General features: G+C 39.2%; 2 protein-coding genes across 2 annotated transcripts; both read left to right on the forward strand.

Moving 5' to 3' along the window:
• Positions 1 to 266: 266 nt before the first annotated feature.
• On the forward strand, positions 267 to 2,404 carry LOC131257622 (disease resistance protein RPP13-like). Its single transcript, XM_058258401.1, has 2 exons — positions 267 to 1,869; positions 2,337 to 2,404. The coding sequence occupies exons 1-2, from the start codon at positions 267 to 269 to the stop codon at positions 2,402 to 2,404; spliced, it is 1,671 nt and encodes a 556-aa protein (XP_058114384.1).
• Positions 2,405 to 2,440: 36 nt separating this feature from the next.
• LOC131257623 (probable disease resistance RPP8-like protein 2) lies at positions 2,441 to 18,011 on the forward strand. Its single transcript, XM_058258402.1, has 5 exons — positions 2,441 to 2,879; positions 3,016 to 3,263; positions 3,553 to 3,645; positions 12,742 to 15,571; positions 17,470 to 18,011. Exons 1-4 carry the CDS (start codon positions 2,456 to 2,458, stop codon positions 15,523 to 15,525), a joined length of 3,549 nt encoding a protein of 1,182 aa, XP_058114385.1. The 5' UTR covers positions 2,441 to 2,455; the 3' UTR covers positions 15,526 to 15,571; positions 17,470 to 18,011.
• The last annotated feature ends 1,363 nt before the right edge of the window (positions 18,012 to 19,374 follow it).

Here is a 19,374-nt window from a genome sequence, read left to right on the forward strand (position 1 = left end):
TGGACGTCAAATAAACAGTACAGTGGGCCTTAGGAGAATTTTAATGGTGGATATCCAATCTCTATTTTTTTTCCTGTGGTGTGGTCCGCCTGTGCTTATATCCCTATAATTTTTGGGATCAAGCCCTAAAATTATCTGTAAAAATGGATGAACGGAATGGATGAAACACATACACCATGGTGGGGCCCACAGAGCACCGACCACCAACCAGCTTCTTGTTGCACCCATCAACTGAATATTCTTGTGAGAGAAACGATAGAAGAAAGATGCTTGCTGAGCCTGTTGCTTCCTTCCTGGTCGAAAGATTCGGCGATCAACTCATTCAAGAAGCTATTTCCTTGATTGGATTACATGATCAAGTCCAATGGATTGAAGGAGAACTACAGTGGATGCAGTCCTTCCTAAAAGATGCAGATGCAGAAAAACAAGGAAATGAACGAGTGAAGAACTGGGTGCAGGACGTCCGCAGCATTGCATATGATATGGAAGATGTCATCGATGCCTTTCTCTTGAATGTACAACCCCTAAGGCCACGAGGATTCTTGTCTTCCCTCAACAGCTCTTGTTTCATCCCCAGCAGGTTGATAGCTCGCCATAAGATCGCTTCAAATATCAAACATATAAAGCTCAAAATTGATGACATTTCCAAAAGAAGGACTACTTACAGCATTGAAAGCATTGGCGGAAGAGAAGGTAGAAGCTTTGCTGGTGAAAGCCTAGAAGAATATAGGCTCACTTCTCCTAATGTTCAAGAGCCTGATTTTGTTGGTTTTGAGAAAGAACTGGAGGCATTGGTCATGCGGTTGATTGGTGGAGAGCCGCGGCGTTGTGTTGTTTCTGTAGTGGGAATGGGTGGTCTTGGTAAGACGACTCTTACTAAGAAACTTTATAATACTGATAATGTTAAGAAACATTTCCATTTACATGCATGGATTTCTATATCACAAGAGTATGGTATGAGAGATCTTTTGCAGGCCGTCGCAAAATGCTGTATGGAGCTCTCTGAAGATGAGCTCGAGGTGATTGAGAAAATGAATGTTGTGGAGCTGAGGGAGAAGATTTCCGAGTATCTGAATAACAAGAGATACTTGGTGGTATTGGATGATGTGTGGAAAAGCGAAGCATGGGATGCTATGAAGGATGCATTTCCAGATATGAGCAATGGCAGTAGGGTCGTGCTCACCACACGAAACAAAGACGTTGCTTTATATGCAGATGCACGAAGCCAGCCCCATGAACTGCCATTTCTAAACAGTGAAGATAGCTGGAAATTGTTCGGTAAGAAAACATTCACAGGACAAGATGGGGGTTGTGCTCAGGATTTGGAGGAGTTAGGAAGAGAGATTGTGGGAAAATGCCATGGTCTGCCTCTTGCGATTGTAGTCATTGGAGGGCCCTTATCCAGAAAAGAACCAAGGGAGTGGGAGAATGTATGCAAGAGCATTAGCTGGCAATTTGCCGAAGGACAGCCCCAAATCTCTAGAATATTATCTTTGAGCTATAAAGATCTGCCCTATTACTTAAAACCATGTTTTCTCTACTTGGGCATTTTTCCTGAAGACTATGCCTTCCCTGCCAAGAAACTAATTCAATTGTGGGCGGCAGAAGGGTTTTTGCTGCCGAGAGGGGACGAAATGCTGGAGGAGGTTGGAGAAGATTATCTGAAAGAGTTGATTCAAAGAAGTATGATTCAAATTGCAGAAAGAAGTTCAAGCAAGGGTATTAAAAGTTGCCGCATTCACGATCTTTTGCAGGATCTTTCCATATCAAAAGCAAAGGAAGAGAAGTTTCTTCAAGTTCATCATGAGAGTGTGTATGCTCCATCCACATCAACAGCCCGTCGACTTGCAATTCACCATAATGCCTCAAGTGAGTTATACACTTCCTTAAAATCTTCCACTCCATTCCTTCGATCTTTATTGATCCATAATCAAGTTGATGAGAGGCTCAGAAGGAAACAAGACAAGTTTCTTTGGATAGGCTTTAAATTGCTGAGGGTGTTAGATATACACAATGTAGCAATAGAGAAGCTACCGAGTGAGATAGGTGCACTGATCCACTTGAGATATCTCAGCTGTACGAACACTTGGTTAAAAAGGCTCCCATCATCGATCGGCAATCTTCACAATTTACAAACATTAGTTGTAACATCTTTTCATAACATCAAAGTACCAAGCACAATAGGGAAGATGAAACAGCTGAGACACTTTCATGTGAAGAGTGCAGGCAACAAGGCTTTTTATGTTAGTTGGGGTGTGATGGAAGGTTATCCGCGACTCGACCGGATTAACAATCTCCACACTCTAATGTGTGTAAAGGCTGGGAAATGGATGCAGAGTTGCTTGGGCAAGCTCACCAATCTCAGAAAATTAGGAATAAAATTAGATATGGAAGGAGAGTATGATGATGTATTTTTGAATCCATTGTTAAACTGGACTGCCTCCAGTCCTTATTCATGACGGGATACCAATTCCGATCGTTCTCCCATTTTAAACATCTTTTCAAGTTATGTAAATTACGTTTGTATGGTGAATTAAAGAAGCATCCCGAGTCTTGTGAATTCCCACCAAACCTCATCAAGCTCACCTTGAGAGACTCCCATTTAAGGCAATACCCACTTGCTATGTTGGAGAAGCTGAAAAACCTTCGCATTCTCAAATTGCTGGAATATTCGTTCGTTGGAGTGGAAATGGCTTGTTCTGCACAAGGGTTTCCTCGACTTGAATACTTACTTCTTGAACGGTTATATCAATTAAAGGAGTGGAGGGTGGAGGAAGGCTCGATGCCATGTCTTTTACATTTGCGGATCAGTTACTGCCAACAATTGAAGAAGCTTCCTGAAGAAATTGGAGCTGCGGTACATGTCCAAAGAATTCAATGAAAGGCTTCAAGAAGACGGCAGAGAGGAATGTCACAAGATTCATCACATACCTTCCATCGACATATGCAATAGTTTGGTATTATAAGTACTCGCACTTTTTCTATACCAACCGGGCTTGTATCCTCACATTTCAGTTCTCGCGGCAGCTGGTGCACATATCCTCTGTTCATTCAGTCCGGGTCAGCAGAATCAGTATCTGGTTTTGATATTGCAGCCAAGCTTCCATTCCTATCAGTGTACTTCAGCAGCAGCTACCTGTCTTTGCTGCTCCCAGCATGCGTGGAGCCCTTTTCATCAATGGATTGAGCCTGCTCTGTTTTTTAATGGGAGACCCGCTCTGTCCACTCATGTTCTGCTGGTTCTCGATCCTGATGATAGGAGGGTCTCTTAAAAGCGAGCCATTCAACAGCGGGATCCAGGCCCATCATCACAGAATGCAGAGTAAAATGCTATGTGTGGAGATTGCTAGGAGGAAGTGTTGTCTGTAGGCCTGTTTGCCTTTGGTGTTCCTGGTTTCTATGCCTGCCGGTATTTGTAGCTGATGGAATTGTTATTTTCATTGCTGTGTGGATGGAAGATCCGGTGCTTTGTGTTGGTGTTATGTTTGAGGGATTTCTAATTTGTTTAATGGGAGATATCAAGAGGTTGTTTGGGAGTTTGGTTCATTGCAGGTCTGTCACTTTCCTTCTCTTCTTTCTCCGATGAGAGCTTGTAGTTGGTTCTGTGCTGAAGCAGTTTATATTGTAATTGCTGCAGTTCTTTTTGTAGCTTGGGGGACCCCACAATGATTTATGTTTTAGAGCCACAGCGTCCATCAATTTTTAAAGATTCTAGAGCATAAAGCCAAAAAACTAAGGCACGCCCAAAGCTCAAGTGGCCCACACCCCATAAATCAGTGGGGATTGAATGACTACCATTGAAACCAACCTCCCTGGGTCCACTGTGAAGTTTATTTGCCATCTAACCTCTTTATAAGGTCACAGACCTATATGAAGGGAAAACACAAATATCAGCTTGATCAAAGCCTTCTATGGCTCCCAAAAGTTTTCAATGGTAGGTATCCAATTCTCATTGTTTCTATAGTGTGGCCCACTTGTGCCTTAGACCGGCATCGTTTTTTGTCTCATTTCGTAAAATGGCATGGAAAAATGGATGGATGGTGTAGATCTGATACATATGTCATGATGGGGCCACATGTCAACACCTCATGTTTTTCCTCTTGGAGGCCCTTAAAAAATCATATGGAAGTTTAGGGCAAAAGTTACTAATTCGATTAAAAATCATTTCTTTGATTAAAATAAAGTACGATTTTCCATTAAATTCTACAAAATAAAATAAAAATAATGATATTTTTGTTTGGGCAAAACTTTGGAAATTTGGCAAGATTTTGCAACGGACCATGATCTGTTGCACAATTATGAAAAGTCTGTTGAAAAAATTAATTTTGCTACAGATGACATCCGTCGAAATGTTTGTAACGGATGTTATCTGTCGCAAAATAATACTTTATGACGAATTCTGGTCTGTCATAAAAATCCCGCCCAAATATGCTGCCCAGGCGTGACCATGAATTAGCGACGGACGTTTTCTTACTTCTACGACGGACATCGTCCATCGTAAAGCTTTTACATGACGATCCAACATTAGACCAAGATTTTTTTTGCAACGAATGAGGTCCGTCATAAACTGATTATTTTTGTGTCGTTTTTCACTGTTTTGGCATAGTGAAATTTCTATTTCAAAACTTGGAAATGAAAATTCTTGATGATGCATCATTTGTCATTGGCATTCAGATTCACCAGGATAGATCACATGGAATGCTTGGCTTGTCGCAGATGGCCTATATTGAAAAGGTTCTTAAAAGGTTTGACATGTAAGGTTATACCCTTGACTAAGCACTTATTATAAAATGTGATAAGTTTGACCATCTTCAGTGTCTTAAAATTGACCTATAAAATGATAGGTTGAAAGATATTCCTTATGCATGAACAATAGGGAGCATTATGTATGCTTAGGCCTATACGTGTTTGAATATTGCTTTCGTGGTTGAAATGTTAAGCATGTGAATTAGTAATATAGGAATGAACCACTAAATAGTTGTTAAGAAAGTATTATTCTACCCGCAAATGACAAAGGACTTCACACTCACAAGTAAAAGGTCCGACCATTTGGAACTTGTTGAATATGCATATGTAGATTTTGTTGGCTACATCCAGCAAGAAGTCCACCTTGCTACATTTTCATAATGAAATTGTATTTTAAAAATGTGTGGCATGATATGGCTTCATCTACGTTGAAAGTGGAATACGTAGCTTCTCAAATGAGCCTATGTATGAGGTGATATAGTTGCAAGTTTTATTTGGTATAGAATTATCTAATATCTGTAAAACTCATCTATATGAAGTAGATGATGGTAAATCTACTCCCTGAAGGTTATAAGAATTGGTGACCCAAAGTACTGGATTCGTGGGAGCTTTAGTTTGATCCAATTCATGTACAAGCATTATACATCTCATTTTGATGATTCTATTATTTAGTTCTTATCTTGCTTCTCCTTCAGTGTACACATTTAATTTTGAGTAAGCATAATTTTGGTTTGTGTCTTAGAGACATTTAGTGGGGTCACTTGTTAAGAGACATGTATGATCATGTTAGGCATATAATCTTCATACCACACTCCGTATCATTGATCCATGTCATTAAGGTTATTGGTATTCGTGATCGTGATTCGTCGCACTTTTAAAAGATTAATTATTATGTTGACTACCACGATCCAATATCAATGGCCTTGATGGATCAGATCTGACAAGCATTGCTCATAATTATTCAACAGTGGTGTTTTGAAATTTAGTAAGGCGCCCATTAGGAATTTTTGAAGAAAATACATTTTATAAAATATGTTTTTCACAAAAAAAAAAAATAATGACAAAAATTCAAGATCAGTGTAGCCCAAGTGAGAGAATGTAAGACTCCATTAAGTAGACCACACGTGATCATTAGTTTAGATCTGACCATTGAATTATTCATATTGAGTGATTCAGTGGGCTCCACTACAGTTGTGATTATTACAAATAGGTTTGAGGCGAAACACTTAAACCGTGGTCCCTATACATGGTTATAGGCAGATATAAAAACCTACGGTATAAGGCTTTAGAAGAAAAAAAAAAAAAGTGTGATAGGTAAGATTCTTCGGCCATTTTTCTTATAAATATATGTCTTGGTCCCATCACTCATATAAATAGAAAATCCTAGTCCCATTGAAATATTTTCTTAAGGGTGTAAGGTGCTGAAGATCAAGATCCCTCTTGGCGACATTACGGCATCAGTAATGTCTTCCCTACAAGATACGCGTTTAAGATTACAGTTAATAATCTCCATTATTGATGTATAGACGATCCATTTATTTTGCTATTCAGATTACAGTCTTTGCTCAATATTTTTATTTTACTAGGCGTTGACCTGGCCTATTGCCCGCCTTAATTGTGGATGGAGCGTAGCCTTAAAACCAAATTGACACTCAGCCATTCGGTTTGTGGCAATGAATGGATAGTTGAAACAAAAATTATCAATATTGGTACAAATTAAATGACCAAAATCATATGCATGAGATCATGCTATAAGCGCCGAACTTGGTGAAAGACAGTCCAAATGGGTGGGCCTGCAGGATCCAACAGTGTACACAATATGGGATCTTTGCAAGAGTTGAAGATGTACTATGTACATCCAACAATTTGCCTAACCAGAGAGGTCCAGTCACTTCTTTGATTCTACGGTTAAAATTGTTCCTGATTATGATCAATGGCTTAGATAGTATAAGGGATGGTTTAGATGGACATAATCTATGGATACACTAGCCTTTCTGTTTACATGTCTGATAACCGATAGTTTTTTTTATGTGATTAAAAAGAGAACCCCTCTCTTTTATGGGAAACGGTGAGAGAGTTTGAAGAGGCCGAAAGTTATCTACTCTCATTCAATCTCACCATATCTAATCTCAAGTTAAAATTTGAATTTAAACTTTAAAGCTCGAAATTCAATTTTAAACTAAAGAGAGAAATCATATAAAGGATGAAAGGAGGAAAAATTGTATAGGACTCAATATGTTAATATTGTCCTAATGTCCCTCTAAAGTGGCTCACAGCATAACATACTAATAGTTTTGATATCGATCCCATCCACATTGTTCCCTGTGGTGTGGCCCACTTGTTTAATGGATCAAAGTGATTTTTATTTTCTGATATACTAAAATGATATAGTAAATTTGATGGAGTACTGATGCCACTGGCACATCATGGTAGGTTCCACATGGTTTTAAGACCCGATGTGTCTTGGATTCAGTGGGACGATCTTCACCCCAACTGAGGCGAGTTGGTCCCCACTCAACTTTTCCAGGCTGTGACTAGACTTTGATGTTAGATGAGATGGTCTAAAATCCACTCCTTTTGCATTAGCCATTCACAGTAGCCTCAGCTATTACCATAGTAGAAACGGATTGGCTACTCCCCCCGCCACCGGCCAATGGCTAGTGGCCGGTGCTTTGTGTGCCCCACCATGATGTATATGTTTCATCCATTCCGTCTATCTATTTTTATAGATCATTTTAGGTTATGAAACAAAAAATTAGGTATATCCCAATCTCAAGTCGACCACATTACAGGAAACAATGTTGAATGAACATTGACCATTAAAAACTTTTTGGGGCCCATAAAAGTTTTGGATCAAGCTGATATTTTTTTTCCCTTAATCTAGGTCTGTATGACCTAATCAACATATTGGATGTCAAATAAACAGTATAGTGGGCCTTCGGAGGATTTTAATGGTGGATATCCAATCACTATTGTTTTCCTATGGTGTGGTCCACCTGAGATTTATATCCCTTTCATTTTTTGCAATCAAGCTATAAAATGATCTGTAAAAATGTATGAACGGCATGGATGAAACACATACATCATGGTAGGGCTCACAGAGCACCGACCATCAGCCACCAGGCAGGTGGCAGGGGAGTAGCCAATCCGTCTCCAGTCCTGGTTCTTTCCAGAGAAAGCCGTATCATATAAAGAAGAGAAAAAGACAAAGGGAAAGTAAAATACAGAATAAGGAGATGACGCAAACAAGAGCAAAAGCATCTAACCACGGAATTGACGAGGCATACGTACAGCGCCGTGGATGTCCTGGAAAAGCTTTCCACGGTAACTGCTTTCCAAGGGGAAGCTAGCTGGGATCACCATGAAGTTTGTGAGAAATCCATCCAGCTGAACCCTTTTGCCTGATTATGTTAGCCCATAGACACAAAAATAAGTAGATCGAAAACTCCAGTGGGCCACACGATAAGAAAAATGTGGGTAGATAAATGCCTACCATTGAAACCTCTGAGAGGTCCACCCTAATATTTATATACCATTCATATCATTCATATGATCATTTCTAAATAGTTCTACTATCAACAATCAACCCAAGTTTTGAATCTGCCTTGTTTTTTTAGCACATGTCCTAGCATGATTGGGCAAAACGGATAGACCAGTGAATTTCTTGTAAACATCACAACGGGCCCTACGTAGCTTCCCATTGGAAGGGGATTGCATACTGAGTAAACTCTGTGAGGCCCACCGCCATTCATGCATTGTATCAACTCCGTCCATTCGTTTTATCATATTATTTTAGTGTGATAAAACAAAAATTATTCATATCCAAAGCTCTAGTGGACCACACCACCTGAAACAGCATGAATTGAAGTCTACCATTGAAAAGTTCTTGGAGGCCGCATAAGTTTTAGATCAATATGATATTTGTGTTTTCCCTTCATCCATGTCTGTATGATCTTATGAACAGTTTGGATGACAAATAAATATCACTTGGGGGCTTAGAAAGGTTTCAACGGTGGAAATCAATACTTCCACTGTTTCCTTTGGTATGGTCTGCTTGAGATTTTGATATACTTCAATTTTAGGCTCAATCCTTAAAATGATCTGAAAAAATGGATGGACGGCGTGGATAAACCACATGATTTCACAGTATGCTCAACAGAGTTTACTTATTATTATTCATTGGAACTTCCTAGTAGGGGAAGCCAGGTAGGCCACACCATGATGTTTTAGAGAAATCCATTTCGTCTATTCATTTTAACTAAATTATGTTTCAATATAAACAAAAAATTAAGACATGATCCAAAACTCAAATGACCACATGACAAGAAACATGACAAGAAAAATGAGTTAGTAAATGCCTACCATTAAAACTTATGTGGATCCACTATGATATTTATATGCCTTTTATAAGATGAAATGAAAATCAAAATATATTAACGTAATCCAAATTTAATGTTTTAATGTTTTGATAGTGGACATTCTATCATCATTGTTTCTTGTCAAGTCCTGAACGTCCGCTTCAATCATCTTCTTTTTTAATCTTTTTTCTTCTTTTTTTTTGTCATAATATGATCCGAAACGTAGGGATAAAGCGAGGAATGCTAATATGCATGAGAACTCGTGAGAACTTTTTTAGAACTCATCTCACGTTATATAAATCCAAAATCTGAACAATACATGTGATGCAACTTCCCATGGAACTCTCTCGACCCAACTTTCAACATAATCTAAAACTTTGGTGGGCCATGGTAAAAGGAAATAATTTCCTCCCTTGATTTGTCTCTATCTTTTGCTATGCACACTAAAGTTTTGGACAATAATAAAAATTATTATATACGCATTTCATGAGGTTCTATTTCAGATGGACCCTTCAGATTTTAAGCTCATATCTATGAGAGATGAGTTTTTAGAAGTTATAAACGGGCGAGCAAGTGAGCATTTCTCTCTGGATAAAGTTTCCCCGCCAAATATTTACATGGTCTCCGCTTTCTGGAACAAACTTGAGTTCTAAGTTTGCCTTAGAAGCTTTTGGAAAAAAAAAAAAAAGCCTTCGGCATTAAGCTACTGGAGGAAACGAATTGGCTACTCCCCTGCCACCAGCCCGGTGGCTGCTGGTCGGTGTTCTGTGGGCCCCACCATGATCTATGTGTTTCATCCATTCCACTCATCCATTTTTAAAGATCATTTTAGGCTTGATCTGAAAACTTAGAGGTATGTAAATCTCACGTGGTCCACACCACATGAAAACAATAGCGATTAGATATCCACCATTAAAATCCTACTAAGGCCTGCTGTACTGTTTATTTGATATCATATCTGTTGATTAGGTCATACAGGCCAAGATGAAAGGGAAAAAACAAAAATAAGCTTGATCCAAAAGCTTTTATGGCCCCAAAATTTTTTTAATGGTCGACATTCATTTAATACTGTTTCCTGTAATGTGGTTCACTTGAGATTGGGATATATCTCATTTTTGGTCTCGTACCGTAAAATAATCTATAAAAATAGATTTAAGGAAGGGATGAAACACATACATCATGGTGGGACCCACAGAGAACCGACAACTAGCCATGGCTGGTGGCATAGCCAATCCGTTTCCGACAGAGGAGTACCTTTACGGAGAAGGCTTCGACAGGAAATCCGCGTCCCATGCAGTGTGTAGAACACGAAACTGAGGTCGGTGCTGTGTTAATGGCGGCAAAAGTAGCCGACATGATATATGTGTTGTATCCATTCGCTACGTATGTGGCAACCATCTGTGTTGCATCTATACCGTCCATTCATTTTCCTAAATTATTTTAGAGTAAGAGCCCAAAATTAAGATAGACTCAAAGCTCAAGTGAACCACATGAAAGGAAACAATGGAGATTGAACGCTTATTATTGAAAACTTCTTGGAGCCGTAGAAACTTTGGATCAAGCTCATTACCTGACGTTTCCATTCATCCAGATCTCTTTGTCCTTATGAATAAGTTAGATTGCAAATAACCGATCTAACAGAATGGATGAATGGTGTGGATATAACACATACATAAACATGGTGCAGCCCATAGAATTTTGCCACATCAAGACAGAACGACATCAATCGGAGCCCTGCCTTCTACAACCACTCCTAGCAGAGTGGTGCAACCAAACCATCCATCTAATGATTCCCATCCGATGATGGTGTAGTTGAAGATGGCACTTAACAAACCATCCTAGCCATATGAATTTTGTTGTCCTTCAAATGCACATGCGAGGAAAGTTGAGTCAAGTGAACGAATGAAATCAATGCATTGTCACACTTTTTCTCGAGCATCACCGTGGGGCCCACCTTGATGTATGTATTATATATCGACACCGTTCATCTACTCTGCCATATCATTTTAGGGCATTATCTACAAAATGAAGCATATCCAATTATCAGGTGGACTATATCATAAGAAAAAGTAGTGATTGATCATTAATATGCCACAAAAGTTTTGGAATAAGTTGGATATTTGTTTTCCTTTCATCCAGCTTATGTGACCTTATCAACAGATTGGATGATAAATAAATAAACACTACGGTGCACCCTAAGAAGTTTTTAATGGTAGGATGGTCAGTCACTACTGTTTCTTATGATATGGTCAACCTGATAATTGGGTCTGCTTCATTTGTAGGATAATGCCCTAAAATGATTTCAAAACACGGATGGACGGTGTGGATACATAATACATACAGGCATCAAGGTGGGCCCCACACTAATGCCATAGTGAGGTCCACACCGCCTTGGGTGAGGCCGGGTGTGTCACCCAATCCGCTATTGACAGGTTGAGTAGCAAGACTCGCTACTAAGTGATGTCACCAAGTTATGCAAGTCGACCGTGGTGTATGTATTGTATTGTATCCACACCCTACATTCATTCGGAGAAATCATGTAAATCTAAAACTCTAGTAGACCCCACCATATAAAATAGTGGGGAGAGTGACACCCACAGTTGAAACCTTCCAAGGGTCCACTATGATGTTTATTTGAGATTCAATCTATTCATAAGTTAACATAGACAAATATGAACCTAGTTAAAACACAGATATCAGCTTGATAGGAAACTTCCATAGCCCTTAGGCAGTTTTTTATGGTGGGCGTCACTCTCCCCATTGTTTTCTGTGGTGGAGTCCACTCGGGCTCATGCCCTACAATGAACTCTCCAAATGGGTTGTCGGTGTGGATACAAAACATACGTCATGATGGCCCACAGAACTTAATAACGTCACTTCACTAGCCAATCTCGCTCCTCAATAGAGGTGGGCACTGGATGACTTGATCCCGCTAACTCGACTCGTCCAACCTGTTCAAATTCAACTCGACCTGAACCGAATGGGTGAGTCGGTCCAAACCGAGTAGGCTTCGCACAATCTAAACTCAAACCAAGTCGAGTTCGAGTTACCCAGGAACTCGACCCCAAACTCGATCTGTTTAGACTCGACTCAATCCAAAATCCAACTTAACCCGACTCTCTAATCTTACCCCGACCTGATCCCAAACTCTCTCTCCCTCCCTCATCCTCCTCCTCTTCCAATCCCGGCAACCACCCACCACCATAACCTCGTCCTCCTCCTCCTCTCTCTCCACTACACTCCCTCCCTCCTACATCTCTCAATCCGACTCGGTCCCAACTCAACCCAACTCAGTACTTCTGACAGGATCGGACTCAGTTCGGATCAATCCAAGCCAGACCGAACTCAGATCGAGTCAGGCATGATGGACTCAGTATCGAGTTGGATCAAGTTTGGGTCAGGCGTATTTCAAAACCGGATCAACTCGAGTCAGCCCTAACTCGGTCCAACTCGACTCGATGCCCAGCTCTACTCCTCAACCTATATCAGTGAGCTAAACCACCTCCTTGCGCACACCTGCCCCAAAAATTATACGAGCCAAAAAAATATTTCATTTGTTTTACCAACCGCTTGGAGTCTTCAAGTAGACGGTTGGGACAGAGACTACCTTGTTTCTTTAAATCTGTTATAAATAGAGAAACTTGCAAAAAGAACTCAAGAGAAGGAAAGTTCTGATCTGAATTTCTTTCCTGTGAGAGAAAAGGGTGACGAAAAAATGACCATTGTAGAGTTCGTTGTCACGTTCCTTCTCCAAAAACTCAGTGACCAGCTCATTCAAGAAGTCATTTTCATACATGGGGTTCGCGATCAAGTTGAATGGCTCCAGGCAGAATTTAGGCGGATGCAATGCTTCTTGAAAGACGCAGACGTCAAACAAGAAACAGATGAAAGAGTGAAGAATTGGGTCCGGGACGTGAGAGATGTTGCATATGATGCTGAAGATCTCATCGACAACTTCATTTTCAAGATAGAGACGTTGAGGCCGAGAGGATTTGTTGGCCACATTAGCAGGTATGCTTTCTTCTGCAATGAGTGGATAGTTCTCTACAAGGTGGGGTCGGATATTGAATCGATAAAAAATAAAATCCGTTCTATCTCCGAAAGTAGGTCGACTTATGGAATTGAAAATATAGGCCAGGGAGCAGGAACAAGCTCCGCCAGTCCCAGCCTCCAAGAATGGAGGCTCACTTCTCCTCTTTCTCAAGAACCAGATTTTGTTGGTTTTGAGAAAGATTTGGAGATATTGGTGTACAGATTGACAGAAAGCGAGCTGCGTCGTTGTGTTGTTTCTGTAGTTGGAATGGGTGGTCTCGGTAAAACGACGCTTGCCAAGAAAGTTTATAACGATGCCCATGTCGAGAAACATTTTTACTCTCGTGCTTGGATTTCTATATCACAAGAGTATGGTTTGAGAGATCTTCTTCAGAACATCATAAATTGTTATATGGTGTTCTCAGAAGAGGAGCTCAAGAAAATGAATGTCTTTCAGCTGAGGCATAAAATTTCAGAGTATTTGCAAAATAAGAGATACCTGATGGTATTAGATGATATATGGACAAACCAAGCATGGGATGATCTTAAGGATGCTTTCCCTGATATGAATAATGGAAGTAGGATCATGCTCACCACCCGTAAAAAAGACGTAGCTTTACATGCAGATGTGCGAAGTGTACCGTATGAATTACGATTTTTGGAAGCAGATGAGAGCTGGGAATTGTTCGGTAGGAAAACATTCTCAAGACAAGATATTGTCTGTCCTCGTGATTTGGAGGAGTTGGGAAGAGAGATTGTGAAAAAATGCCATGGTCTACCTCTTGCCATCGTAGTCATTGGAGGGCTCTTATCAAGAAAAGAACCATGGGAATGGGAGCATGTGCTAAAGAGCATTAGCTGGCAATTTATTCATGGGGAAGTCGAAATCTTCAAGATATTATCTTTCAGCTATAAAGATCTGCCTTATCACTTGAAACCATGTTTTCTCTACTCAGGCATTTTTCCAGAAGACTATGAATTCAGTGCTAAGAAACTGATTCGATTGTGGGCCGCGGAAGGGTTCCTACAACAGAGAGGGGATGAAAACGTAGAGGAGGTAGGAGAAGATTGTCTAAAAGAGTTGATTCAACGAAGTATGATTCAACTCGCTAAAAGAAGTTCAAGTGGGGGTATTAAAAGCTGCCATATTCATGATCTTCTGCGCGATCTTTCCGTATCAGAAGCAAAGCAAGATAAGTTTCTTCAAGTTCATGGTGAGAATGTGAATGCTCTATCCACATCTACCGCCCGTCGACTTGCAATTCACCATAATGCCTTAAGTGAGTACACTTCCTTGAAATCATCCACTCCACGCCCTCGATCTGTGTTGATCCACACCCAAGTCGATGCAAGGCTCGAAAGGAAACAAGAGAAGTTTCTTTACAAAGGCTTTAAATTGCTGAGGGTGTTAGATCTTCACAATGTAGCAATCAAAAAGCTACCGAGTGAGATAGGTGCATTGATCCACTTGAGGTACCTTGGGTTTACTAGCACTTGGTTAGAAAGGCTTCCATCATCGATAGGAAATCTTCGCAATTTACAAACATTGATTCTAACATCTTTTCATAACATCAAAGTACCCAGCACAATAGAGAAAATGCAAGAATTACGACATTTCCATGTGAAGAGCGCAGGTAATGAGGCTTTTAATGTAAGTTGGGGTGTGATAGAAGGGTATCCGCGACTCAACCAGATTAGCAATCTCCACACTCTAACACATGTAAAGGCTGGAAAATGGATGGAGGGTTGCTTGGGAAAGCTCACAAATCTCAGAAAATTAGGAATACGTTTAGATTCTGAAGGAGAGTATGATAGAGTATTTTTTGAATCCGTTGTGAAATTGGAGTTCCTGCAGTCCTTATTTGTGACAGGATCGAAATTCCCATCGTTGGTGCTTTTCCAAAGTCTTCTCAAGTTAATTAAATTGCGGTTGCATGGAGAATTAGAGAAGCTTCCTGAATCTTCTGAATTCCCGGAAAATCTCACCAAGCTCACCATGAGAGACTCCCATTTAAAGCAAGACCCACTGGTGATGTTGGAGAAGCTGGAAAACCTTCGCATTCTCAAATTGCTGGAATATTCGTATGATGGAAAGGAAATGGTTTGTGCTACACAAGGGTTTCCTCGACTCGAATACTTACATCTTGAACGGTTATATCAATTGAAGGAGTGGAGAGTGGAGGAAGGATCGATGCCAAGTCTTTTACATTTACGGATCGATTGCTGCCAGGAATTGAAGATGCTTCCGGAAGGACTGCAGCATGTGAATACCCTCAAGAAATTGGAGTTGTTGAACATGCCCAATGACTTCATTGAAAGGCTTCGAGGAGAAGACGGAGGAGAGGATTCTTATAAGATTCAGCACATACCCTCCATCAACATATGCTAGAGGGCAACATTCTAAGCACTCGGACTTTCTCTCGTGAGCTACATTGGTGAGACTTCCTCTCTTCATTTTTTTTACCTGTTAATCATACTTGAAGTATAATCATATGATTTTTTTGGTTAACTTAGAAAAATTATTTTGTCGCGTGAATTTTAAATTCAAGTTATATTCTTTAAGTAATTTATTCTTTTAAACACTTTAAGTTCTTGATATGAAAATCTACTGCTAGCCTCTACATTCCTTCTAAAGTTTGTATCTATGCATTGTAAGGAAGATTTGTAGTTTTATAAAGTATTCAATTATTTTTTTATATAGAAATTTGCACACTAACCATTCAAAGAAATGCTTCAACCAAGACCCCTTTAGGATGAAACTATGCTAGATGTCCTCCTCCAGTTTAACACACATAGGTCATCGTACAGTGGGAAGAAATCACTGTATTGGCCATCTAGTTTACCTGACTCTTCTTTGGTAGACCATTGTATAAATTCGCATTGATTTGTTAGGTCAATGACTATTCCTTGTTAAATGTGGACTGTAGGCCATTTTTTGTTTGAAGGCCATTGATCATATGATCAGCGTAATCTTTTCAGTTTGATTTTCGATTAGTGGTCATTCACAATAAGCTTGCTAAGACGATTGTTTGGATGAATCAAATATGTCTGAGGATGAATTAGCAAACAGTCATCCATGAATAAGCCAAGCAAAGAACCTCAAGGACTCCACTGGCAGAAAATCTTCTTATCTAGAATGGTGCATGAGGATATGCATTAGCAAGTGGATTTCTTTTAGGGGCTTTTGCAAATACCTACCATAGATTGCCTCTTCACATGAATGGCCTCAATATTTCTCTGTTGTGTTTGTTTAGTGTATCACAGATAAAACACTCAGGGATGACTTTCACAGTACAAATGCCGACTGGGTAAATGTGTTGAGCATGTCAGCAGTATATAAAGGGCAACCTCCTTGTGAAGATGACCATGTGAAAAGATCATGCTTGAAGGCAGGCCGCACATGTATCTTCGATTTGCACAATGGGCAATTTTATTTGAACCATCGATACTGTTTTGTGCAAGACCAACTTATGAGTAGACCAGCCTGAATTCAGGCCATCTTCTCATCTAATACGGCATACATGTACGTATTTCATTCTCATACAACCGGATTCTTGGACTCAGGCAGAAGTTGTGGGTGAGGTTTCCTAAGCCCACGAGTGTCTGGAGCATTGCCCACCCAAATGTAGCCACATGCACCAATGCAGCATAAGGATGTGAGATCAAAGCTTTCTATCAAGTGGGTTACACTTTTTTTTTTAGAACTTCTGGCTTAAAAATTAAGCGTTTCATTCCTTTGATGGACCACTGTATACAAACAAATGGATGTCAGAAAGAGCTGTATTGGCCATCCATTTCCTTTATATATTGTGCCCAACTTCAGGAACAAAAGCCTGAATTTGCAAATGGCTCATCTAAGGGTAAGCTGGTATCTCACACACATTTTCCGTATTGGTATGTGTGACTGAATGTGGATGGTCATGAATCCACACAAGTGTGGGCTTATCCTCTGTTTTATGTTTACTTCATTTGGTTTTTGACTTGTTTGGTCCCATATGATAGTTGGCGCTACAGCATGTATAATGTTCAGTTGCAGTAGTATAGTTTTTATTGTATATGGAGAACTCATTGAGAAGCCAATGCTTTTGGATTTGTTTGCATTCATTCCATGATCTAAAGTCCATATTCACATCATGAGCTTGAAACTTGTTTTTGTGTGTTTTTTTTTTTTTGAAAGTTAACTTGTTCGTGTTAGTACTGTTCCTATAATTTTAAAACTTCTCTATTTGTTATGAATTATGACCTAAATCTAATTGGGAGTTTCATGACATCCAATCTCCGGCCGTCTTTTTCTGGGCAATTAGTGTATTATTTTCATTACTGTCTTTTGTAGGGCATTGATCAACATATTAGGAGCTTCTATCTGTAAGATTTTATTTTTTTTTAGCATCTTCCATCCATGGGAGAGCCTATACTATCAAAGTTTGGATCTCATGCACTAGGAACTTGTACTTCCTGTTTCATCCATGATTAGTTTTTAAGGTTAGGTATATACTTCAATTTATTTTATAGATTTGGCAACTAAATTCTAGCATATAACGTTTAGGTTTTAATCACAAATTTGATTTCCAAACATTTTTTTCACAGCAAAGATCGTGGTGACCTGCACGTGCAAAGTGACTAAACGAAGTGAAGAATAGTGGATTGGTGACTACATGGTGATGAGATGTTTGGATGATATTTTCTAATTGTATCTTGAGGATTTATGTATTTTTGTTACAAATCTTTTAATATGGTACCATGTGCTACTATTCATTATATGTTTTGTACTTCAATTCACACAAACGGTCACTTAATGTTTGATTTATTCACTGTATGCACTGTTTTCCTGTAATATGTTAGTTGAAAATTGAAATAGAATGCAATTTTTGTACAGTGTAGGCTTAGGAGGCTTCCACAATTTTTCTATTTTTTAGGCATCTTTCTCTGCATTACAGAATGTCTATATTGAGTTTGGATTTTTCATTTTGCACAATTGGGCTGGATACATATGGTTGATATGATGGCAAATGTTCCTAGCCATTGTTTCTATGGCCTTCGCTTCATCGAATGTAGATTGTTATCGCATTTCTTTTAAAATTAATCATCTATCAGCTGGCAACTAATTAAAGGATTAGGAATTACACATCTCGAAAACTATATGAACGATCGTTCTATGGGGCATCCAAAGTAAGCCAATACATGCTCTATTGTGCAAATTGAAGAACTAGTTCACACCATTGAAACTCTGAGCATTGTATGCTACTACTTTGTTTTTAGGGTACTGTATATGATGCTTAATCAAAAGAAATGGAGCTTTTATGATTGGCCCAGCAATGGGGCGAGTAAGGCCCTTTGGTTGGAAGTTAAGATTGTCTAACCACTATGATCTTTTAAGTCATGATAGCAGAGTTGAAATTTTGTATTGTATGGATTAATGAATATTTAGGCTTACAATGAGTAGGTGGAAATAATGACATATCGATTGAAGTTACGGAAAGCATGGAGCGAAATCACAACATATTCATGTGCTGGATTGGGGAAGCGTCTATTTTAAAATGTTAGTAAATATAAATAGCTAGTGAAGCCGGAGTGGCACTTAATTATAAGGATCATGAAACCAAGGATCAATTGTATAATAGGCGTGGACTCTGTTTCGGTCACTCAGTCATTTCAATATTGCTATAACCTTCAAACATGGCAGACATATTACAACTTCTTAAAGAATAATTCTTCAATGCAGAGCATAAATAAGTCCATGTTATCATGTATGTCAAAGTTCACCATGCTGAACATGAAATTCAAGACCTCAAATTCATATGAGTTTGTGAGTTGGATTGTCATCTCTCTCATCTTCGACGTCTTCCAAGCCCATGAGCTCGAAGTCTAATTCTAAATTGAAATCATAAATGTCGGCTTCAAACTCACGTAGCCCATTAGATAGGCTGGACACTTTATTGCAAGGAATTTTAAAAAGATTTTTTTTATTTTTTGGCATTTTGAAGATTTTCTGATTTTTTTTAGATTTTGTAAATTTGCGGATGTTTTTAGGTTTTGAAATTTTTATGATGTTTTTGGGTTCTAAAGATTTTTTTAATTAATGTTTTTGGTTTTGGGAGTTTTCTATGTTTTTTTTTTTTAATTTGTCGAACATCGAATATGACAATGTTTCAAACCATGGTTGCCCCTCATGTGATCCAAGGTGCCGAGTGCTATTTACATCGGCTTTTTTTTTAAGGCCAGTCATGCTAGTTGGTAA

Source organism: Magnolia sinica, chromosome 10 (assembly GCF_029962835.1).
Source record: "Magnolia sinica isolate HGM2019 chromosome 10, MsV1, whole genome shotgun sequence".
In the NCBI taxonomy this organism is placed as follows: Eukaryota; Viridiplantae; Streptophyta; class Magnoliopsida; order Magnoliales; family Magnoliaceae; genus Magnolia; species Magnolia sinica.